Source organism: Xiphophorus maculatus, chromosome 11 (genome assembly GCF_002775205.1).
Source record: "Xiphophorus maculatus strain JP 163 A chromosome 11, X_maculatus-5.0-male, whole genome shotgun sequence".
NCBI classification, from domain to species: Eukaryota; Metazoa; Chordata; class Actinopteri; order Cyprinodontiformes; family Poeciliidae; genus Xiphophorus; species Xiphophorus maculatus.
In genome coordinates, this window is record NC_036453.1 from 9,420,504 (window position 1) to 9,440,090 (window position 19,587).

General features: G+C 36.2%; 1 protein-coding gene across 5 annotated transcripts in view; it reads left to right on the top strand.

Moving 5' to 3' along the window:
* The window catches only part of dbn1 (drebrin 1), a 90,421-nt gene that overhangs the window by 56,737 nt on the left and 14,097 nt on the right, over positions 1-19,587 (top strand). For all 5 annotated transcript variants that reach the window (XM_023342098.1, XM_023342100.1, XM_023342099.1 and 2 more), the window contains exons 2-6: positions 8,342-8,397; positions 10,246-10,358; positions 13,672-13,746; positions 17,427-17,570; positions 17,891-17,968. In XM_023342098.1, coding sequence (XP_023197866.1) covers positions 8,342-8,397; positions 10,246-10,358; positions 13,672-13,746; positions 17,427-17,570; positions 17,891-17,968 — 466 coding nt within the window. The remainder of the gene's footprint in view (positions 1-8,341; positions 8,398-10,245; positions 10,359-13,671; positions 13,747-17,426; positions 17,571-17,890; positions 17,969-19,587) is intronic.

A 19,587-nucleotide genomic window follows, 5' to 3' on the forward strand; every position in this document is an offset into this window, starting at 1 on the left:
GAGGACCAGGAGTGCCCACCCCTGAAATAGAACATATAAACCACCACCTCTCCATCAGACTGCCCTCATGTGGCAGCAACACGCTACTACACATAGCTGTGCCGTTTCTCCTGCTTTTCTTGCATATTTATTTCTATTTTGAGGCTGATTAGCTGCAACAGGCTTGAATAAAAAACCGAGGGTGCATGTTCAAACGTCGCGTCTTGTCCACATTGGCTGCTACAGTTTGTCCAAAATCCTATTTATATCCTACCATTCCAGCAGTTTTCACACTGTCTGACCTTTAGCACGCTGAATAAACTGATTCTCTTTGTATCTTAAGAGCTTCTTGTGCCTTTGTGTGACTGTGTGGGCAACACTTCTGAGAAATGGAAAAGCTTCAAAGCAGCATTTACCTCCTGAGAGAGGGCATTAGTGCTCCACCTACACGGCTGGATCTGCAGCAAGCGGACTCGCATCCTGCTCAGACCCTGCTCCATTAGTGAACCGCGCTGGAATCTGCTGCTGTTTCACTTTTACGTCCATACATCCGTCATTCCCAGATTCCAGCTCTCTTTCCCGACAGCAGAGCCAGTCATTCCCTCTGAATGATGATCCACTACTCCATGTTCTCATTGTCTGACTCATTTTTAGCTCATTAAATCACCATGTAGGATTCTGTCTCTGTAAATCAAGCTATAAAATCCAACCACAGGAACAACAACTTTTATTAAAGTATTTAAAGGGCCTTGTTAAGCAAAATTCACATTATGCATTTATTTTGTACTTTCATATGGGTTTCTACTGCTTCTAGAGACACCACAAGCATAAAAACACACCTAACCGTTTTTTGGCAATAGGTTAATATTTGTTTAGTGTCGAAAAAAAACGAGCCATTGCACAAACCTTCTGAATGTAACTTCACAAATCAGTAGGAATTGCCACTCACCTAGCAACCCAGCGAAGTCCAACCTGTCACCAAACAGCTGGTCACCTAAAACCAAAATTATGAACGACCAAAAATAAAAGCAGAGATATAAAAATTGCCTAATAAATAAATGAAGTAATTTAAAATGCACCAAATAATTTTAAAAAGAAGAACTTTTCCTTATGTCTTATAATTTATTTGGCATCTATTTTTATTTTTACGGCTTAATGCCAACAAATGACATTTTTACGCTTTTTTTTTTTTTACACAACAAATTTTTAGTTTTTAGAAATGTTGTTTTCTTTTACTTACAGATGCATTTGTGTCTCTTTAATTGTTTTCTCCCCACCATTCCTTTTATTTTAAGTTTTTCTTTTTACATTTTTCTGTCTCCTCTTTTTACTTCACTATATGTATCTCTGCCTCATTATGCAAAATATTAGGGGCGGTGTCTCAAGACTTCAACTTCTACCTGTTGGTTGGGTAGTATTACACTCATAGCCCAAACCGATGAATCTACAAAATGCATATATAAACTAAAATTAATTGGTGCATTTCAAGTGTATTGATTTACTTATTGAAACTTTTATATGTTTCTGCTTTTATTTTTAATTATGTCAGTTTTGGTACTACGTATACAATGGCTACTATAAAAAACAAGTGTTTAGTTGTTGACTTACCATTCAGAAACCACTTGCATTCTTGTTGGTTGTACAGGAGGCTTCACTTGTGCTTTTCAAAGATGTACGGTTGGATAATTTCATCTTTGTTTGCGGCCATTTTCTCATGCATCTGTAAACATTGAATTGTGGGGGAGTGGCCAGCAGCAACTTATTTTGGATTTAAAGTGACAGAGCCCTAAAACAACTCAATCTGAAAAAAGTTCAAAATAGGCAAAACTGAGCAGATTAAAATCTTATTTTCTAAGAATTATTTTTCCCCAAACATGTTTTGTGTAACCCACAGACCTATCCTAACCTGTTAAAGGAAGCATAGGTCACCTTTAAACATTACCCTCCTCTTTCTCTCTTTGCTCTTAGTCTGAGCTGATGACTCGATTAAATGAGACTTGCAGTTGGTGTCTCTGACGTTTCATATTCACTGAGTCTGTAGGAGAGCTGACAGCAGTTGAGAGCTCACTGCCTGGTTTTGTAACATCATCCGTTCAACTTATGTCCAAGAGACCCAAAGGGAAAAGGGTCTTTTTTTTCACATTTTGAGTCATTTAAACTCACTGGAACTGTCTTGGACTGTGCTGCTCCTCTGATCCTGCAAACCCATGAGCTAGGCCAATTTGCATTCCTCACAGCAACTGATCCATTTCATAGTTGAAAGGTTGTAAAACTGATTTAAAGGAAAGAAATTCTCAGCCAGAATGCATCCAAAAAAAAGCAATCTTTTGTGCATGTGAAGAAGGGGTTAATGATGTGCACGAGAAAGCAGACTTGGGTCCAAACAGTGTCTTGGCCTGTTTTGTTGAGTGTTCTAATTGAAAAAATTAACTGGGATTTAGGATTGGAAATACGGGTTTGCAGTTAACCAATGTAGACAAGCTTCTGGTGATTTATTTGTAGTGTAAAAATCAGACTATAAATGTATCTCCTCCCATCCATCCATTGACTATACCGGGAGTCTGCAACCTGTTGCTCTTTAGATTGTCTGCTGTGGCTCCTAATAACTTTGGCAAATAATTATTAAGAATTTATTTTGTAAAATATCTCATTAATTAATGCAGATTAGCAGATCTTTATACTACTAGTTTTTGTGAGTTAATTTTTTTTACTTTATTTTGCAAGTGATGTGCATTTTAAAATTTAAATTTAAATAAAAAGTTAAATTTAAGAAAATATATTAATTTACTTTTATTGAAAAGTTTGATGATTTTCCAAAAATAAGGTGATTTTTTTTTCATTTAAAAATCTTTTAATAGACATTGTAATAAAATGCTATTTTATTTTGAACAGTCATGTGGTTTTTGAGGCTCTGTTGGACTAAAAACTATGGAGACTAAAGTTGCAACACTTGTTACATTTTCATACGGTGGCCGACAGGTGCAAATGCGCAGCAAAAGAGAAAACATGCAAACAAAAAAAAAACACGCGCACAAATTAAATGCGGCAAGCAAAAAGCGAATAAAATGCAGCAAACAAAAAGAGAGACGCAAACAAAAAAGAAGACACCCCCGAATGAAATGCAGCAAACAAAAAGAGAGACGCAAACAAAAAAGAAGACACCCCCGAATGAAATGCAGCAAACAAAAAGTGTTGAAAACGGAAGTGCTCCAGACCACTAGGGGGAGTCAAAGAAAATAGTATTCATTTCTATGGGACCAGATGCAAGATTCAGAGAAAGAAATTTGAAAGAAAGTAAAGGTATCTCTCTGAATCTTGCATCTGGTCCCATAGAAATGAATACTATTTTCTTTGACTCCCCCTAGTGGTCTGGAGCACTTCCGTTTTCAACACTTTTTGTTTGCTGCATTTCATTCGGGGGTGTCTTCTTTTTTGTTTGCGTCTCTCTTTTTGTTTGCTGCATTTCATTCGGGGGTGTCTTCTTTTTTGTTTGCGTCTCTCTTTTTGTTTGCTGCATTTTATTCGCTTTTTGCTTGCCGCATTTAATTTGTGCGCGTGTTTTTTTTTTGTTTGCATGTTTTCTCTTTTGCTGCGCATTTGCACCTGTCGGCCACCGTATTTTCAGCTGGTGAGGTGCAGTTTCACACTGCACTGTGTCAAATTAACCAAGCCCTTTGAAAAACCTTTTCCTCTCCTTGCCTGTGGTGGCGCTGCACCAGGGAACCAGTGAAGGAAACGGTTCCCTGGTGTCTGAAGAAGACACGGAGCGCAACTTTTTTTTTTTTTACCCCTCCAGGGGGTCTTTTGTGGGCTCTAGTGTCCCTTATTTAAATGACAGTAGGCTGACAGGAGACTGGGAAGGAGAGGGGGGGAAGATTTTATATCGTCGGGTCCGGGAGTTGTAAGTAAACTTTGCTCAATGAAGAACAACCAATGAAACCAACAATTCACCAACTGACCAATTATTTTGGTCAGTTACTCAGCACTTGACCAGCCTTTTTACCAAATACTTGTTTATGTTTGAGTACCCTCTTGGACAGGTTATTTTGACTTTTAGTGTAATAAAAATGAAGTAGAGCTACTCTTACTTGAGTACATTTTCTGGGTGCTTAACCCACCTCTACCAAATAAGAAATGTTGACTGAAATGAGAAAACTACAAGCGAAATGCTCGGCCTTTTGATGGTTTTGTATTATGACCAACAAACTTTAACTTTTCACATTTTTATTACTACTCTCTGGCAACAAATGGTGAAAGTCAGAAAAATTCATGTACTCTGAGTTTATGCAGCATCAGCGTGTTTATCTGTTTTTCTCATTAACATGACACCACAGTATTTCAGTGAAGGACCTGCAGGGTTTTCACTCAGGTTAGACTCATATATTGTTACACAACTGTCCTTCAATTCTCCTTGCATCTTTACATTCTCTCCCGCACCCCTCCCTTCAGGTCACAGACCGCTGGTACCGAGATAATGACGGGAGGATGCTGCCTGGTTGCCATGGTTCTGCTCCCTGTAGGGGTGTTTGCGTGTACCGGAGGGGGTTGGGATTGATTTGTCTTGGCAACAGTTTTATTGAACAGCAGATTCTCTCTCCTGCCAGACAAAACGGCTTTTTGTTTCTAAATCCGACAACGGGAGGGAAAAGCATTCAGCTGATATCAGATTAACATACAGAATCAGCATGAGGAGCAAATACATCAGAGTTGGGAAGAAACAACTTGAATTGGTGGTCATTTTCCCGAAAAAGTATGTTGAATTGTTAGAATATCAGTCTGATGCACAGAAAGTGTCGGTCTAGATGGCATGAACATGTCAAACATAAGGTTGCATTCGTCATTGTTTGATTTTTTTTCATTTTTTTAACATAGTTGATCTAATTTACAATTTTATTTTTTTTATTTTATTTTTTTTCCTTTTCTATTGAAGAAATTACAAATGACAGAAAATGTTTTCAAAAAGTGATTTTTATTTCAATCATCTCTTCTGTGAGTTGTACAACAAAGTGTCATGGCCAGGCTATGAGAATATAGTCATAATATTAGCACAATAAAAAACTATTTCACCAGATGAACGACTTAAAAATGCTGTACAAGAAACAAATAGTTTTTTAATGAGAAAGCTCAGTTTGTGTGGTTCTTTCTTTTAAATACACCTGTTGTTGTCCCAACACATTTCAAAGTCCTGCTTCTGATAATAATTTGATGCTGAGGCATTAAAAGACGAAGTTTTACCTTATCTGTAACCTTATCTGAAACAGATACCAGAGTATAACTTCACAAGGTGTTCATAGTTCATGTATTGACATCACTGAACTGCACTGATGAAAAATAATCCAAATTATTCAAAAATTAAATATTCAAAAACCAAGAATTTAATATATCAATAAAATCGTTTTATCACCCAGCCCTAGTTTTGAACATACAAAGTCTGCATTTATATTGAAAACTATCTGCTCAGAGCTACAAAAGGATGAATTGACCTTCATGTGTATTTGAAATAAAATATAGATGCTCTGCTCAGTGAAAGTGCCTGTTAGAGACGAGAGTTTTGCCCTGATTGGATGCGCACTGCTCTGATGAAAACGTTTTGGATGGAACCTCATTAGTTGATTAACTCAGCCCTCCTCTGTCTTCATTATTCAACTCATATTTTATCGTTCCATCTTGACATTTTTTCCACTTTTCTCTGCGATTCCTTTCTTCCTCTCATGAGGTGTCCTCTCTTTTTCCACTCATCTTCGTCCTCAGCTGCTTTCAGACAAACACACTCGGAGCAGTTTCTAGGTCATGAGGACTTTGAATGAATAATAAGCTGCTGTTTGCTTTAAAGAGAATTATTTATAGACAGAGACTCATGCTCTGTCACCATCTCAGTCCTAAACTCTTCCGTCTTTTGTCTCAGGCTGTTTTTGTTTGTCATCTTATCATTTCCTAACAGCCTGTTTGTTTCTGCCTGTGGGACTCTTCTGTTGCCTCTCATTCTTCTGTAACTGTTGTAGTGATAATAACGGCAGATACAAACTGCATATGTTGATGGATAAACACTCAGCGTAAGTGTTGTTGAAATACTCAAGCCAGACTTTGATCTTTTGTTTTAAAGCTTTCTCACTCATTTGCTGTACATTTTAAGAACATCTCAACTCCTGAGCTCAAGGAATGAGCTAATGTTGTGCTGACAAATGACAGCTAACTTTCTAAAAAAATACATTACAGTTTGCATTATGTTGCCATCAGCTTTTTGTTACAAAGACAAGTTTTATTCCCATATTTTTTGTGGATGGGAAATGGAGCGTGGGGGCTTGTAGAGTTAATCCCAGAATCCCGTGGTGTAGAAAATACTGAATTAATGTTTTGACATAAGTTAATAAACTTATTAGCTCATTAATGTTAAAAATGAGCAAAATCAATCAATACAACAGTATATAGAGCTACTAAGCTGAACTCCATATATGAAGGTTTCTGAGGAAAAATGTTAAAGAATTATTTGCTAAATAGCTAAAACAATTAGCATAAACAACCAAAACAGTTGCTGAACAAGTTGGTGCTAGGCTAAGCTAATAGATGGCTATAAAGAAAAGAAAACAAAAAACAAAGCACTTCACCATCAGATGCTACTTTAGTCCAATAGGCTAAAAAAGGAGCCAACTCATCAAAGAATACAAGCTTAACTGTCAATCAGCTTGAGGATAATTTAAAATATGTAAAGCTATGGAAACAAAAAAATAGGAATGTAGCTCCAACTAGGTGATTCTTAAACCTAGAATCTTCTCTGTCACATGCATAAAGACTGCACATTTTACTCAGGGCAGGATTTCAGTTGATACTTTATATAAAATCTTTCAGAAAGCGTTTGGTATGTAACAGTCAAGCTTAGTTAGATGTTTTCAAGACAGTCTGCCTTCAAGGCTGTGATTGGTTCTGATTAAGGTTCAGCCATTCTTGCTTGTTTTTCTCTTGGTCATCTTTCTTTTTGCACTACAATCAGGCAAGTAGGCAATCCAAATTACTGGTGAGTTGTTGCATCGTCTGCCTAATTTAACCCCAGAATGATAAATCATGTTGAGTTCAAGATGTCTGTTTCATTCCCCTAACAGGAGTAAATACAGCTGAGTGAGGGGCAGAGTTTTCTGCTGACATTATAATCAGAGAGGAAAGCAAGAGAGAGACAAAAGCTGCAAAGTGATTCTGCAGAAACAGGATGGTGGGAGGCGAGCTGAGGTCAGCAGGAAGTCAGAGTATGACCAAACTAAAGCTTCAGGCTCACACAGTGTGAGGTTGGCTGATAATCCTCACACAGAAGCACATGGCATGCAGTTTAATACGGAACAGAGGCCAGCAGTCATCTACAATTCAAACTCTATACTTTTATAGAACCTCTCATGGAGATTATAACAGCAGGGAGAGGTTGATCTGCAAAAGAATGAAAGACTAAATCTGATTTTTTAAAAATTAAGATTCTTTAAATGATAAACATTTGATTAGTTAAACTGTAGCATAGAACAGACAGTAGTAGGAATAGGCAGTAATTGATCAAATAGAAGGAAACTGACTTTAGATCATGTTTACATCACAGAGCTAAACAATGAAAGGGTTACAAGACTGTTTACAGCAACACGAAGGCAGCAAGTTATATGAAAATGATGTAAAAATGTTCAGAAAGGAAAGGGTCTTTTTGATGTATTTAAGGCCACTCTTAGTTAGTTTGTGAATAATGTATTTTTTGTAGATGCTTTGACTAATATCAAGTTGTATTTTAATCCCATTTTTACTTTAATGACTCTTAGTTTTTTCTTCTTTCTTTATTATCCATATTGTATTTGAACTGGGTTTTGATATCTGTAGTTTTGATGTGAAACTGTCGTTGCACTATGGTCAGTCTTGGCCAGTCTTGGCCAGTCTTGGCCAGGTCTCTCATGTCAAGAGATTCTTTATCTCAATGAGACATACCTACTTACATAAAGGTCAGATACACACACTGGGAGGTAGACGTTAGGTTTCGATATCAGGGGTCTCTCTCACTTCAGTTCCAGGATGGATTTAATGGATTTAATGCATTTAATGTCTCCTTCTGATCTGATGGACTTTAAAAAATATTTATTAAACGATAATCATGTTTATCCCATTTTATTCTGACATCAGCCACAGATTATCAACAAATTCTTGAATATGTCTGTATGAAGAAAAAAATGTAAAAGTTTTGCTCTTCTTTAGCTAAACATACATAAAGAAATGTGTTGACTGTTTCTACCTCTTCTGGGTTTTTATCAGGAAGTTGCTGATTAGCTCAGTGATTTCTTGTGACTGCTGTGTTTCTAATGAATCTTTGCCTAATCACCAGCCCCTCTCTGTGTTTCAACAGGGCCTTGTACACCTATGAGGATGAGAGTAATGACCTGACACTGGCTGCATCCGGAGGTACGCGTTTCCATCTCTTTTATTTCCCTTCACACATGTGGTCTCTGCTGGGACTCCCTCAGGAGGAACGCATCGCTGTTGTAATTTCTGTGTTTTAAATGGAAAATTAGACACGAGGCGGTAAAGCTGATGAGCTCTCCAGGTTCTTCATCGAAACGTCAAACCTTACCAAATATTACTGACCCAGTTTCTAGTGCAATTATCTTAGTACACTTGAAATAAGACAAAACTAACTTACAAGTAACTTTAAAGCAAGATGTAGAAGCTAGAAGCTTGTTTTACTGAAGTAATAACAAAGGAATTATTTGTATTGATTAAAAAGTATTAGTTTCACTGGCAGATTATTTCACTTAAAACATTTTCCCATGTTTTTTCATATTTGCACCAGACACTAAACCAAAAATACTTGGTAAGATTCTGTTTTTGTAGTGCACTGCTGCTAACAGACCAAGGCTTCTTCTTTATATTTGATTCATTCTCGATTCATGATGCCATGTTGACACTGCAACTGTTGTGTGAATGGTTCCTCATAAATTAGCAAATGTGCATATGGACCAAATGCTTCAATACCAGAGGAGAGAAAACTGCTGAAGCTCGGGTTTGTTATAAAATGTCCCACATTGGCAACAAATAGATCACTGAAAGCAGATCTGTTATCTTACGTTTATGCAGCTATATTTGCTTTCAGTTTGAAAAGAAGCTCCTGCTTTTGTTTGTATTACACAACAGTGCCTTTTTGCACAGCTATAGAGAAGCATTACCTCATATTGTCCTGCTTTCGGTAATATTTAGATGCTGTAAACTCCAGCTGTGTCTGTGCCAAGGAGTGCACAAGTAAATACAATACGAATACGAACATTTGGAAGAGACCTAAAGCTAATCCAGAACCAGGAAGATCAGCTATCTGCTTCAACCAGCAGGGGACAACCTGTTGTATCATACCCAAAGAGCTAGAGTTTTTATATGCTGCTCTAACTTGACACATTACAAAGCAAACCTCAGTGTGTTTTACTGGGATTCTATGTGACAAATCAACACAAAGTAGAAGGAGAATCATACAAATCTCTCCTCAAAATGTGGCTCTTTGTATTGAATACCCCAGGTCATACCACCAAGCATTTGGGGCTTTCAGCAACTTTGCATATCTTCAGCTTGGATTGGATGGAGAACATCTGTAAACACGAATGTTAAAAGTATTGACAGAGATTCTCAACTGAACTTTGGTTTGGACTTTGACTGAACCATTTTAACACATGAATATCGGGGTGTCCATGCATACTTAAAAAGTCTTAAATTCATCTAACTAAATGTAAGGTCTTAAAATATCTTATTTTCTTTTTAAAAAGTAAGTTTGTGTCAATTTCATCTTGACACGGCTATTTCATCTTGTCAATTCTATGTTGTTGTTTTTTTAGTGAGACTTTTCTGTCAGGCGAAAGTGTGAGTCAGACTCAGATGTCTTCATGGCACTCTGTGACTTGAGGCAGTTTAGGCTAGCTGCTAATATACCTAGCTAGCTCATTTTTTGAGTCTATCATGGGTGGATGCAAATTTATTGCCTGTTGGCTGGACGAAGTTTGTACATTTCTGTGGACATAGGTCTTAAATTTCCTTCATAATGCTCTGAGAAAGGTCTTAAATGTGAGTTGGTGAAACCTGCAGACAGGTGGTGGTAACTTGTTGAAGCAACTCTATTGAGTTTATTTTATTTGGTTGAATTATTGCATGTTGTGGACCTTCCACAGAGCCAGTGTGGAAGGTCCAAAGAGCCACTTGCAGCTCTGGAGCATCAGGTTGCAGATGCCGGAGCAAGAGGAACCAAAGCCTCTCCTCTGTTTTGTCCTGCAGGAGGAGGTCTGGCAGAGATCACACTGACCTTCGACAACAGCAGTGTGATGTACGGCTTCTGCAGCCTGAAGGATCCCACTGCCGCTCTGCCACGATACATCCTCATCAACTGGGTGAGTCGCTGTTTGAGGGGGAGAGAGGTAGGGAGAGGAAGTGAGGCAGAAATGTCCTTCGGTGTGTTGAAAGAAGGATGTCCAGGTCAGAAGGACTCGCAGCACATTTTTAATTTAATAGCTTATCTTTCAGGGATTGATCTAAACATAGTTCAGTGCACAGCTGCTGCAGATCTGATGGTTTGATTCATCAAGGTGTTGTCATGCTTTCACAATAATCTAGATTTAAATATGTGTGATTGCTCTACTTGATTTTAAATACATAGAAAGCAAAAAGCTAAGAGCGTCCAAACAAGAATCAATGAAACACGATTTTGTTTAGATTTTTCTTGGAAATCACTATACTTAAATATCTGGAGATGGAAACAGGCAGTACGATGACAAATGAAAAACAACTACGCTACTTTCTTGTTCTTGTTTGTCTGTTTTATCTTTTGACCACTTCACTCCAGTTCAAAAATTAATCTCTAAACTGAACAAGATTGAGGCAGCTCTTTTACAGGCCTGAAAACTTTAATAGTAGTGAATATATCACTAATTACTTCACAGGTTATTGATGCTAATTGTGCTAATCACTTAGTGCAGCGATAAATATAGCTTAATTAGTTTTAAGTTTTACTGCACTGATAAAGAGAAGTTCTACAATTATACACCATTTATTATAGATCAATTTTCGTCCTTTGGGTTTGTTTGTAGACTTATTCAATAAAGTGAAGCAATAAAGTAAGGATACTGTTCTATCCACAGTAGAGAAAATGTAACACTAGTGAAAGTGTGTCGTTTATGTATTTGATGTTGGTGCTTTAATTAGCCAAATAACAACTTTTTGATAATTAGGCCAAATTGATGTCTTCAAATTAGGCTAAATCAACCTCAAATGTAAGAGCACACATAACATATAGGTGACAAAAGAAAGAAAACATGAATAATTTGTGAAGTTGAGCTCATTCATTCTCAGAGAAAGTCTCAGTAAAACGTGTTAAGAGCATTTGAACGCAGTGGGACTCCTGAGAGCTTCTAGATGAACGTTTTACTTTGTGGACCTGACAGCAGCGGGGGCTCACTGAGCAAGTACATAATGACAGAGTGCAGAATGACGAAGAAAGAAAGAAAGCTTATGTTTAATTACTGCCTGTTTTTTTTTTCTTTTTTTTGGTTAGTTCCCAGGACCCAATCTGCAGAGGTGAGCGGAAAAAATTTCACCCAGAGATCCTTTCATTAATGCAGCAAATAGTGATTGAAAGAGTCAGACAGGAAGACATTTGGTGGTTAATTGAGCCTGGGATCGCAGCCATTGGTGTTTTTCATCATCAAGCAACAGAAACAGCCACAAGAGCAACAGCCGGAGTTCAAATGAGCCAAGCCAGTCTGGACTGGGCCAGAAGGGGGAATTAAAGTTCCTAAATGAAACTTTCCAGCTGTATTTTTGTCTGATCCTGGCACAAAAACATGAAATTTAGATAAATTGTTATGAATGTAGATGAGATGAGCCTGTTTTTTCCATCTAATTGGTGCTCACTGTGTTTTCTTTGTCCTGGTATGAATGAGTTGTGATTAGTAAAGTACATTTAGCCTGTTATAAAAAAAAACTGTTTCAGTAACTGAGACGCATACAGATGAACAAAAGTACCAAGCGAGAGCAAAGCCAGGCTCAAGCTGCACTCGAATGCGGTCACTAAAAAGGAAAATTAATGAGTAATTCTGAAAAAAAAAAACAAACATTCAAATTAAAATATTCAGTGCAGCTGGGGTTTAACCTTTTTTTATATTGGTTCATTGGCCAACGCCATCTTTATTAAACAAAACAGCTGTTTTTTTGTTTAACTGCAGCTATAAAAATCTTTGGAAACTGTGTCACCTTTGACCCCTGGTATATTTTTAAAATACAAGATGTGCTGGTGCAGTGTCAGTCACTCATGAGATTACAATTTTAAGTGCTTAGGTTGAAGGCAAACATATTTTTTTGTTTCTCTCATCCAAGACTCTCATCCTAAAGGTTTCTTAGGTTCATGTCAAAGATTTGTGTCCAAGAAATAAGAAAAGTCCAGTTTTACTGAAGCTCTTAGGAACGTACAAGATAATAAATTACAGATCATATTTTAGGCCCAGAGTCAGATTTGGTGTAATAAAGTTTCCCAGTAGGGTTTTGCTTTTGGGCACACAGAGAAAACTTTGTAGTTGTCCTACATCCATGCATTCCTCAGCAAAACAGCTGATATACATCAACTTTTATTCCCCAAGTGGACTTTTATTTCTCACTTCATCTGCTGGATAGTCAGCCTGAACTTAAAACTTACAATTATCAGCCACTCAGTGTTAATATTAGTCTGAGTTTCTGGGAAAGTCTGGCCAGTGTATTTGACAACAGCTGCCATCCCGTTTCTTCCTCATTCTGATGCTCACGTTTAAGAATTTGATGTCTAAATTTGAGTTCATGCCACATAACTTTATGTTAAGTTTTGTTAGCAAGCAATCAAACAGGTGTACCACATAAAGTGGACAAACAAAATGGAGTCTTTGTTTTTAACACTTTCTTTAAGGTTGCCAATGGATGGAACCACTTGCTACTGTATGATGTGTTATTTTATTATAATTATTCAATTTTTCCCACAGATGTTTGTTATTCTGAGAAAAGACACGTTTTGCTAAACACAAATTTCTAGCATTGTTTAATCTCCATGTGTACATCTTCATATTGCCTCCCAGCTGTAGGACTCACTTTCTTTTTTTATGCTCCCAAACATGCAGGAAACTTTACTTCAGTTCACTATATGTGGTGCTGAATTTGAATTTTAAAACTATTAGTGTAGCCTGTGATGTTGCCCACATAAAACACTGAAAACATAAAAAAAGTTTTGACATTCGTTGACACCAGAAGATTCTGATACACAGTTCAAATTTTACCATGGTTACCCAGTATCGCCAGGGATTAGGTGGAATTCTTTAAGAAATGTTGTAGTTTTGTAGGTTGATGTCTTTATTATATCAACTTTTTTATCAAAACCTTCATTTAATCTAAAATATATTCATACATGTGTTGATATTAAAAGGAATAAGATGGGACTATTAGGATTTTCACCAATAAATTGAAATCCAGAATGAAATCCAGTTTGATCTTTCTAGACGACTTCTGTCCTTAGTTTTGTTTAATGAATTGACAACCTGTTTGTTTTGGAGAGGAACCAGTAACTGCACTAAGGCCAATAAGTATCTACTCTAAGTACCAAAAGCAAGGATTGGGGTGTCACTCAATCCTTGCTTTTGGTCTCATTGTTTAAAGCTAATCAACGTTTTCTCTCTCTCTCTGTGGCAGGTGGGAGAAGATGTTCCAGATGCCAGGAAGTGTGCTTGTGCCAGCCACGTTGCCACCATTGCAGACTTCTTCCAGGTCAGAATTGCACATTTTCATGAGCAACATAACCCATAAGAATATATAAAGTCATAGTCATCTTCCACTAGTGTAACCACTTAAAACAAAATACGTTAAATACGTAATTTTTTTGTGGTACAAAAAAATTCACAGAAAAGCTTAAAAAGTATTAATATTTTTACAAGGCACTATGTCAGAGGTCTGAAACCTTTACAACTATCTCCGTAGAAGAACAGCCAAAATAAACTTGTTTAAAGCCACAAATGTCAAACAACTCTTTGGAAAAGTACAACTTTATAGACAAGTATCTACTTCAGGACATTTCTTATCATTTTTAAAGAATCAGCATTTTCTTTCTAGGATTTTAAATAAAGGAAAACGGATCTAAAAACATAAGAAAGTTTTAGTGTCATTGTTTGTGAAAATTCATTGCAAATATTGCAGGAAGAAATTTGTAAATAGTTAAAAAGCTGCAACATTAATTGGATTCTTGTCATTTTTAGCCATAGGTCAAGCATAAAAGAAACAACCTTGCAGCTCCTGACCTGCAGGTTGCAGGGCATCAGTTGTTTAGTGAATCAACCGGTTGGTGAGTTTTCTTTATATCTGAACTGGGCGGACTGCGAGGGAAGCTAACTCAAAGATTAAAATATTGGTCCAGTACTCAGTCAATGCACAGAAGGCTGCACTGGCATCCTCTTCCATTTTAACTCAAACAATTAACTGCTTTGGATTTTTTTTTTTTCATCAAATGTATGGCTTCCATCTGGATGGATTCAGAACATTTTTCTTCTGCAAAATATCCAAGTCAATTTGGACAAAACTTGAATGTTTTCATCAAACCTTTGGCAGTGAAAGGAGCTTCATCGCATTAAAACCTGTAGGAGGATCAAAGAGGAGGAACAAGTGTGTGTGACAAATTGCATCTCTTTTTAAAGCAATCTATTGGTGCTGAGAGCATGGAGATGGTGTTGTGTGTGGAGGAAAATATACAAAGCATTTGTTTCCCTCCTGCACACCTGGCTGAGTGTATTTTAGGATTTATAAAGCAGATGAAAAGATGGAGATTAAAGCAGAGGTGATGTTTTATTTATACATTTTTTTCTAGCAGCTGAGCTGAGTGTGTGTTGGAGTGTCATTACTCTAAGTGGCAGCTTTCTCTCCCACACAGAGCCAACTTCATCACACCGGCAGGGTTTTAAATAGCCCTTTTAGGGATGCACATATTGTGTTTCTATCACTTTAGTGGGCTGTGCAGGAACTGAGATTAATTTCATGCAGCCCCAAAAACTCTAAGAGTAATCTTACATGATTGGTTGTGTTAAACAGGAACATTAGCAAACATACAGTATAAAACTTTGAAGATGCTAATTTTCTGCTATGTATTTAGACAGCAGCTTTCCTACAGCCCTGATATCTCCGTTAGGTGTTTGATACTCCTGATCCAAGGATAGTTCCTTTTTTGAGTCTGTATATTTTCTGTAACCATTCAAGATACTTGAACTTTCATATTCTGAAATAACTCCACTTTAAATCTAGGAGTTTGAGTGAGCCATTTATATATTTTGATTATGCTTCAATTTTGCCACTGTTGCATCTTTTTTACTTCAAGCAATTCAATTCTTTGTTGTCATGCTAACACCATTACATGTATTCAGCCACCGGCCTGCCGTATATCCTGAAACATCAGTTCAAGATGATCACTCATCATCCATCATGTCTGTACAGTGGTAGAATCTTTTGGTTCATACAGTTAGTGTAGCCCCAGAAAGCAGCAAAGGTTTAGCAATATTCAATGTCATCATTCCAATCCAGATCAGGAATTCTTTATTGATCAAAAAAGGAATTGCAAAGAGACTGTTTTTATAACAGTCTCACAATGTACTCTCAAATAAATATATTGTTGCAATTAACTTATTAATATAGGTTTCCAGGCAAACCATTTAGATCAATTTTGAATAACAGTTAACTGGAGTTGCTGTTAGCTTGACTTACAGTGTTAACTTCAGCAGCTGCTGGTTGATTCTCTGAATTCGGTACATTTTGGGGTCTCAGGTTACTAAAAAATTACCACAAAAAATTTTGTTTTTGAACACAATTTTAGAGTCATCTATTGAAGGACTCTGAACCTCCAAGAAAATACGTCTCCCCACCTTACGCATGAAATCCCAAACATTAATACGAATTTCTTTGTTACTTAGGTTGCTTTAAATTCAACCCCATAACGGGACAATTTCATTCCTCTATCAGTATAACTCCATAACATAATTAAACTAATTCTTCCAGTTCCTTTGAGATCACCTGTCCATTGAATATAATAACTAACTGTAAATATATTTTATTTGATTCTGAATCATAATAATTAGACTGATAAGTAGAATATGGCAACTTGATGAAAAAGTGCTTTTCATAAATTATGAAAATACACTTCAAAATAAATATTAAATCAAGCTTTTTTATATTTTTGACTCATTCTTTAATCTTTGCATACAGTCCAACAAATATTAGTCTAATATTTGCTGTTATTATAATAAAAATCATAACAATGTATCACATTACGGGGTTGAACCCAGTGTAAAAGTTGACCAGACTGTAACTGGGTTGAACATTCTGATCTGTCCAACATTCAACTCCATAACAAAACCACAGTTTTTGTAACGGAGTTGAATGTTACAGGGTTGAAGATTTTCACTAAAACTTGCCATAAGTCCACATTAGCTAGTGTATGGAGCAACATATGATATGATAAAAACAAGAAATTAATATATGTTTCAAAGACAATTCTTTACTTTTTCCCAAACAACAATAAATATCATTTACATGCATAACAATGTTGAAAGGTTGAGCTTGACGATGACGATCTATGGATAAAAATAATAAAATATAAGTAAGAAACTATACTAACACTTATCTATCTTTACACTGTGAGCAGGAAGAGACTTAAGTGATGTCACTTCCAGGGTGCTGAGAAAATTAGACTGAACTTGAACTGAATTTATAAAAAGGAAAGGAAGGATTGCTCTTATGGGGTTGAACAAAACCGGAGGGACATGATTAAAAAGTGATATTTTGTAAATAATTCATGTATTTTTCTCATATTTCTTTTATTTAGGTTCAAGTATTCTAAAAGTTTTTTATATTAGTAGAAATAACTTTACTGCTACTGGCTATTTTTATTTGTTTTATATTCATTGAAAAATTTACATTGGTCAGTGGGGACATGATCATTTGGCTGATTTCTACACTTCAACAACCCATAAAACTTTTCAAAACATAATTTTTAAAATATATTTGCATGTTATATTACCAAGATACATGGATATTTCCATTTCTTGATTTTTCTCAAACAATTTTGTTTGCATTATATGAAAATCTTTTAGATAAACATGTGAGACATAAAATGCACTGAATTCAGAGAATGACCCAGCTAACTTGATTCCAAGAAGCTATTAGCCTCAGTAGTAGTTAGACTCAGTAGTTGTTAGCTTGATACTGAGTGACTGTTAGCTTCAGTAGCTGATAGCTTGACTCGAGGTAGCTGCCTATTGGCAGAGAATTTGAAATATTTCTCACATTTAGGAGAAAGTTATATCTAAATAAATAGCAGCAAATAGACAGACTGTTGATACCACATCTTGTTTGTTTAAAAAGAACTAAATTCATTCTTTTCCAACTTCTTTCATCTTTGTTTACTTCAGGGTGTGGAGGTTACTGTCAATGCCAGCAGCCTGGATGACATAGATCCGTCAGCCATTGGTCAGCGGCTAACTAATGGGACAGCAGTGGTGGCGAGCCCAGTTCTGAGCCGCCTGAAAACCCGAGATGAAGAGCATGGAGATGTGGTACATAAACAGGAACAACATAAAATCAAGTCAGAATTTATTTTAGTTTGGACATTTTTAATAAAATAAAAAAGTATATTTTTTAAATGTATTCCTTTAGCTTTTATTTTTGTTCTCTTGAATTTGTACACCTGTTCATAAATTTCAGCTGTCAAGAAATTAAAATATATAATACTTCTACTTTAAAAGTAAGAAGAAATGTCGGGGTTTTATATGATAAAGTTAGAACTCAACATCAGAATGAGAGTTCAAAGTTGATGTGCTTTTTTGATTACATGACTAGCTGACAAATATGTATCTGTGCATCATTCCTGTTGCAGGGCACAGTGTACCAGAAGACTAATGCAGAGGTGGAGATGAAGAAAATCAATAGAGAGGAGTTTTGGGAACAAGCCAAGGTACACACTGAACCTAATACAAGAAGAGGAAGAGAAAAATGCAAAAGGAAAATGTTAGGAAAAGAGTTTAGTCCTGCTTTTTGTTTTCATGTGATACCTATGATTTATCATAATACAGGATTATTAAAAAAATGAGAATGTTACTCATAGTTTTTCATTTCCAAACATATTTTAGGCATGAGATAAGAGCAGAAGTCTGTAGAGGTTTCATAATGTGAATTAAGGACATTTTTTTCTCTTTGTTTTTGTGGACTGGGTGGACATTCTTACCAGATGAGTCAAATCTGTAATGACTGATATGGAAAGCTGGAGATTACCTTTGTTATTTTCTTCCTTCAATAATCTCTTTGATATTTTTCATTATTGTCTTTACGTTCATTTTCCTGTCCAATAAGTTTTGAATTAGCTAAAAAAAAACAGCTTCTTTAAAAAAGAGAAGCTGTTTCCTAATCCAAACCAAAAACAAATAAATTACAAAACAGAGAAAAAAAAATTTTCTTAAAGTGAACCTATTATGCAAAATTCCCATTTTACATGTTTGTACTTCCACTTAGGTCTCTGCTGCTTCTAAAAACAGACCAAGAGCTTTAAAAAACTACCAAGCTGTTTTTGGCAATAAGTTAATAATGTTTGGTGTCTGGAAAATGAGCAGTTTCAAAAACCTTCTGAATGCAACAACACAAACCAACAGGGACTGCCCCTAACCTTATAACCCCAGCAGAGCTCCACCTGTAACCTAGGAACCCAAGTTGAGCTCCAGCTTATTCAGTCAGCTACTTTACCACTGTATGCACTGGCTGCTGGAAAAGAAAATGTTCTGTTGACCTACCCTAAATCTCATCAAGTGGAGATGCTACCAACACATAGCTAGTCAATCAAAGCATTCCTGATCATAACAAACATGAGTAAAATATGAAAATATCGGCTGGTCTTATCTTGTACAGGTAAATGACCCAAAATAGGGAAATGTTCAAATTGTTCTGCAACTCCAATGTCAGTTCTATTAATTCCCAAAAATGAACTTCTACTTTCACTCTATGATATGAAATTTGATACATTTGGCATTACATTACTTGTACAAACATTGAAAACAATGTTTTTTTCAACAGCTTAAATAAGTTTGGGCAAAACGCTTCGCTCAAAGTGCAGTAACTTGTTCTTTACTTTTCTGCATCTGCAGTGGAAATATTACATTTGAGAAACATAAAAACTAATCACATCCTTTTTGATAAACAAAGACTTTTTTTCTGAATACATTTTCATGTTCGACTTTAAAGTCTCTCTTTCATTTGTAGGGTACATTTGTTGGACAACCGGCGGCTCCATGATTCATATTGTCATTTTATATTTCATCTAAACTTGCCACCAGTAAAACAGCCGGAGGATCGACAACCAATGACTTTGCTTCTCACCTCTTTTCAACACCAGCTTCACTGGGATTCACAAGAACTATTCTAGACTCATCAAGTAATAAAAAAAAACATTAAAAAAACACATCTAAAAAGCCAGCATAAGGTTTAATTTACTTTACAAAAGATTTCAATTTGACCATGTATTATGATTTTGATTTATAGTATTTTTAGCTGTTTATTAACTTTTTCATGCTTATCATAGCACCT